The sequence below is a fragment of the Taudactylus pleione genome, unplaced genomic scaffold, assembly GCF_031769625.1.
Source record: "Taudactylus pleione unplaced genomic scaffold, aTauple2 ptg001990l, whole genome shotgun sequence".
Classification (NCBI taxonomy): domain Eukaryota; kingdom Metazoa; phylum Chordata; class Amphibia; order Anura; family Myobatrachidae; genus Taudactylus; species Taudactylus pleione.
Genome location: NW_028286386.1, coordinates 5,684,001 through 5,690,000, shown reverse-complemented (window position 1 = coordinate 5,690,000; position 6,000 = coordinate 5,684,001). Strand labels below are relative to the sequence as shown.

At 43.1% G+C, this 6,000-nt stretch overlaps 1 protein-coding gene across 2 annotated transcripts in view; it reads right to left on the bottom strand.

Annotated features, from left to right (window-relative positions):
* Positions 1 to 6,000, bottom strand: part of RNF44 (ring finger protein 44) — a 59,187-nt gene that overhangs the window by 13,745 nt on the left and 39,442 nt on the right. For both annotated transcript variants that reach the window (XM_088465551.1, XM_088465550.1), the window contains exons 3-7: positions 4,606 to 4,807; positions 4,148 to 4,312; positions 1,579 to 1,746; positions 211 to 372; positions 1 to 86 (exon numbers count right to left, since the gene is read on the bottom strand). The exon at positions 1 to 86 is cut by the window's left edge and continues 30 nt beyond it. In XM_088465551.1, the coding sequence (XP_088321677.1) occupies positions 1 to 86; positions 211 to 372; positions 1,579 to 1,746; positions 4,148 to 4,312; positions 4,606 to 4,807 (783 nt within the window). The remainder of the gene's footprint in view (positions 87 to 210; positions 373 to 1,578; positions 1,747 to 4,147; positions 4,313 to 4,605; positions 4,808 to 6,000) is intronic.

Sequence of the window (6,000 nt, the reverse complement as noted above, 5' to 3'; positions counted from 1 at the left end):
GATGGAGACAGTGCAGGAGGGGGCAGTGGTTGTTGCAAGCGATACCGTTGGGTATTAAGTCGCCGTGGCATCAGATGAGCATATGGCTGCAACATTCATAAGATACGTTTGTAACTACATATACCATGTCAATTACTTATATTGTCTGATAAAGCAGAAGAAAAAAAAAATTGCATCATGCATCCATAAACATGAGTGGAGCGTACTTACCACTGGAAAGGAGAGCTCCTGATGTAGTGCATCATGGGAGAGGTAATGCATGGGCACTGAATGGGGCAATGCAGGCACAGGGTGAGAGTGGTGGAATGGGAAGCTGCCCATGTGATGTTGGTCCCCTCGAAGATCCAAGTCATTATCTATCCTCTGCAGTGGCTGAAAAGGGAAAGCAAAAATATTCATACAAGAAACACTGATACAGAGAGCTAGCAGAAAATCATACTAAAAAAAAAAAAAAAAAAACGTTTGGGGGCGGCTCCACTGACATCACAAGTGATGTCACTGGAGAGCTTCCGGCTCTGTTAGAGCCGAAAGCTCTCTGGGGCTTGCGATGGGCGAGACCTTACCACAAGGGTATGGTCGCGATGGTCTTGACCATCGCGACCATCATCCTGGCCGCTTGCAATAGCTGTGGGTGGTCACCCACAGCTATGCGAGCGGATAAGATGCCCCTACAAAAAAAAAAAAAAGCCCGGCCGATTCAGAGCAAGCGGCTCTGAATCAGGCCCTCAGTTCCTACATTGGTTGTCCATATTTCACAAAAATTAATAAGAGTTTATTTTATAAAAAAAAACAACAACTTGTGCCTGGATAATTCAGCACCACTAAGTGCTTTTCTCAAAGCAGTAAGGGTGGACCAATTGGTCATATGTAGCACTTAATCACGTGTCAAACTCCAAGGGGCATATCCAATTATGGATTGTCGCACTGGTCAGGATTCAATTAGAGGGGATTCCACGCGCAGGAGTCTGAGACCCCAAGCACGAATCCCTGCTGTCAGACTGTACCTCATGGAAGTGCGAGGTAATATCCACGGAAAATCAGCCTCACGAGAGTTAAAGACACAATGTATCCGCAGTTCTTGTGGTATCAGTGTGCTCACGCGCGCGAGATCCAAATTAACGGTGCAGGGAAAAAAGCTAATTGAATCGCTTAACTCCGCACCGCGGGACTTTGGCCCGGCAATTAGTCATGGGTAAACTCCCGCGTCTAACTGGATATGCCCCCCAATTGTCCTATATAACAGGGCTCTGTTATTACCCAGTCTTGTTTTAATACTGTGGACAAGGAGAAAAAGTAACACGCCCAGAGGCACATCTTTCAGAAATTTATGAATACAGGGCTTAGACACTAGCATTTAGGGATGGACTTCGAAGTTTAACATCGATGGTCAATGGTTTTGCCATCGATGGCAACCCATTTTTGTAGTGGTGGTGGCACTGGGCATGTTGTGATTATGGTGTTTGATATACAGGAAGGTTCTATGGCCTGCTTAAGCTTCAGCAGGCCTTAGAACCTAAAGTTGGTTAGGTAAGCAGCACAAATAGATCTCTTTTTTTAACAGTATTTCATGACACTTACCATTCTCTGTGGTTGCACTGTAACAAATGGGGCGAGAGAGGCCATATGATGTGGCTGGTGTGGTGGCAGCGGTGGATGAGGGTGCAAGATGTAATGCTCGCTGGAAAGTAGAGGAGGAAATGGCTGGTACGAGACAGGAAGCTGCTGCACTGTGCACCCAGGTATGAGCTTTAATAGAGAGAATAAAAATGTTATTGACTCCTTCAAGAATACAATTGACATTTATTAAGCATCAATTATATTTGATTACTCAATAAACTATGACACAAAATGCTACTCTGCAGTTGTTACACTGGTTAGAGATGGGCGCAGACACCTGTATTTTGGTTTTGGCAAAACCACCTTCAAATGTTTTGGTTTAGTTTTGGATTTCTTCATGCAACTTGGACCTGTACTTGCTCCTATAGCATTAACATCAATAACATTCATTTCCAGTCAATTTTGACCACCTCAGAGGACCTGAAATCATGAGGCTGACACTTAAAAGCAATCCAAAATATGCAATATTCTGTTTTTAGATCAGAGTTCCGAGTCGGGACTCATCTACTCTGAACCCCAAAGTGAACCCAGCTGGGGACTTTGTTCGACTCTGAAACCCAAAGTTCGGGTGGGTTTGGTTTTCCGCAAAAACCGTACCGCTCATCTCTGATACTTACTGACAATCAGCCAAGTGGACTGTCAAAAAGACTGAGCTACTCCTATAATTCTCCCATCCCTATACTCACATTTAACCATCATTACTTATATTTACAATTGTTGGTATACAGGTTTATTACCTATATTATGTATATGAAATTCCAGTGTTATGTGAACATATTTGATCCGTCTATAGATCAAGATCTCTAAATACCTCTCTCAATATCCACACACTACACTGCTTTGTACTCTATGTACCACTTGTGTCCACTGAAAATAAAAAGTTAAGATTAAATAGTTAGTTAGCTGTTCCATTCCCCAAAAATCATTTTGTACAAAGTGGAACACGAAGCAGTCATTGGCAGATGATTTTGGATATGGGGTGACATGCTGGAATGCACAGCCATCAAATACATTTGCAAAGGAGGGGATTCTGCCAATGTAAGCATACTTTCAGCAGTTCACAATGATTTAAGAGTCCACGTAAAATTTCAGTACATTTAAGTTTAATGATCGAAGAAGCAATGCATCATCCCGAAACTTACATTAGGGTTTCTCCACCCTTCCTTGCAAAGTGTCTAATACATTTGATCTCTGACATTTACACCTAACTCCCAGAGGCTGCCAGCGAGACAAATCTTTGGCTTCACAAATAAGAGACCTTGGATCTGTACAATTTTATTCTGTGTAAGAAATACCAAAGCTTTGTGCCTTTATGTTTCTGTGAAATTCACTCCTCTTTACGCTATACCAAGTACAGATGCCTTTCTAGCGCAATTTAATAATGGTTACTGGTGAAAGTGTTCAAAACAGACCTCATTTACTAAGGGTTCAGTATATTAGGTTGACACATATCCATCATGTTGGCACTGTCTGTTTAAAGTAAGCCTAACTTTTACTGCCAAACCCAACGTCGACATTTTCCAGTTATCGTCATTTAGGTCAACTTCAAGACTGCATACCACTTAGTAATGACCATATGCCTAGCAACACATAAGGTTCTAGCATAATAGCCATACTGCGATACACTGTATGACTACTGTGCAAGCATTTAATATAAATATCAAAGATTTATCTAGTTTACAAGGGCAGAATGGCTTCAGAAGCAGCTATAGTATGCAATACTTTCAAGCAGGGCCGTTAACTAGTGTGGTGCGACCTGTGCCATGGCACAGGGCAGGGGGCACTGATTGGGCCTGTCAATTTTCCCATTTATTATCATTCTCACTTGTAGCTTCCTCTTTTATCCCAGGCATCTCCTGGCCTCCCCTATCTCTTCCCTTGCCCTACCCCATGGCCCTCTTTGGGGTGCACGCTCTTATGTCCCTATTGGAAAAATGGGAAGAAGGAGGGCGCCATATGCGCTTTCTGGCACAGGGCACCAAAAAGACTAGTTATGGCTTTGCTCTCGAGGAGTAGACCTAGAAATAATCTAGAGCCACCACTGGGTGCCCTATTAAAACAGAAGTTTAAAAGCTTATGGTTAAAAACTCACACTAAAAATGAGCTGAAAGACTTCCCTCAGGAGCACAGTAACCATTATGTTTCCAGCATATGGATGTTAGCCTTCATTAATACTAATGAATATTTTTACCTGCTCAGAAGAGAACTAGTTTCAAGCAAAACAGAAAAGGGTGGATATCAGAGAAACTATGCAAGCTTTGCCACATAGTGATTGCAACAGGTGTATAATTGCATATGGTCTGAAAAGATAGGAATTGATAGTGTAGAGGTGTGTAGGATAGGTGCACTTTATACAATTTTAAAGTGGTTTTTAGTTACATTTTGCGATTATGCTAATCTGCTCTGTAAATTGTGAAAGAAAAAGAAAAAACGATGGCAGCACTGTAATAACGTAGGAGACTAAAAACTAATATTAGTGTATATACTGGTTTAATATTCTAATAAGTCAATATTTTCTAATGCCACTTACCGGAGGAGGGAGGCAGCAGAGAGGGTAGTGCTGGCCACTGAACATGACCGAACATGCTGGCAGCTGCTGGGCACTGCACCCTGGGATGTGCTGCCCGGTGTGCAAAGGGAAGCCTTGTGTTACAGTTGTAACAGTATATGAAAGAGGGACAGGTCCCTGGTGCACCTGGTAAATGAAACACAATACTTTATTACAGTGGCCAAATGTGCACTGAATACTACCAGAAGAGTTGCAACCTGCAGAGCAAGAAACCACTGTTACCTACTGGTCTCTGTTTAATGTTCCTATGGATTCACATCTAAAACAACTGATGTGTCCACACAGTGATAATAAAACAGTCACAACACAAATGAACACTTCTAGGAAAATCTTTGAACAAGCATAAATGTAGGCGGTTTTGCACTGGAGCAATGTCATACAGCAAATTAGAAGTGGACCAAAAGCATTAACTTTGTTACCTGCTCATGAAGGTCAACCATGAATGAGGTTTGCTGAGTGGAGTGTGCAGCGGGATGGAGCATTCGTGGTGGAGTGCTGGTGAGGGCAAAAACTCTATGTTCATCTACAGGAAAGAAAGCAGCCCGGAAGGAACTATCATCCTGACTGAGGAGGCTCTGTTGGGGTCTTTCCCTCCTTCCCCACTGACGCCTTGCTGGAGGACTAGAGAGAGTAATAGAAACAAAAATGTATAGAATTGGTGGGAAATGGGAAAGAAATACAAAGAGGTAGTAAGACAAGTAGCAATACATGTACGAGTGGTGTGCAATAAGTTTCCACATGTGCAGTGCATACAAAGGGTAGATAGTCAAACAGATTCTATCTGGTTGTGAACTGTAATCTTTGGCTAAAGCTCTTGTGAAATTTCAGGGCACAGATCCTCATATAAGCAGCACTACACACAGAAGTAGTCAGCTTGTTCACTTCCTTCACAAAATTCCTTATGGAGCTCAATAGAGGCCAATGGAGAGCCATGACCTTCTATGACTACAAGAGTTTTGACCAACTGTAAGCTGCTTTTAGCGAGGAGGCATGTCCCAAACAACTTTGTTTGAGTGGTTTGCAGAATGTTGGAAAAAAGTGTTGGAGACTGTCCCTGGAAGACTAGGAGCACTGCGGCCGCCCTGTTTCCACCACCAACGAGGACAACATTGCTGCCATGCGGGCCATAGTTGAGGTGGATGCCAGGCTGGCCGTGGCCCAGTTAGAGAAGGAGATAGGCATCTCATTGGGATCCATCCGCTCGATACTCCATGAAAAGGTGGGCCTGAGCAAGGTTTCTGCACGATGGGTGTCCCATCAGCTGACTCGAGAGCATGCAGCTCGGGTGACTTGCAGCTGCAACACGCTGGCCAGGTTTGATGATGGTCGTTCAAACGCTGTCTGGGAGAGCATCAGTGCGGAACTATAGATAGAAAGTAAAAAAGGTAGACAAATGTCTACATAAACACCAGATGATGACTGGGACAAAACATCGACACTAAGGGTTGACGTGTAAGAAGGTCGACAGGTACAAATGGTCGACAGGGTCAAAAGGACAACATGAAAATTGTAGACACAAAAATGGTCGACACATTTTTCTTTTTTTGGGTCAGGCACTTACCCCGACGGTTAGGACCAGGAGTGTGGGTTAGGTTTAACATTAGGGCTAAAAAAACAAAAATGTGTCGTCTATTTTCATGTCGACCTTTTGTCCGCGTAGATCATTTGTACATGTCGACCTTCTCACATGTCGACATTTTGTCCCAGTCGATCGATAGACCCCAGATGTTAGACAATCTAGACATCGTCTACCTTTTTACTGTCTGTTAATCCACACCCAGTGGCGATGAATCCCAGATTTACATTTTCGACCC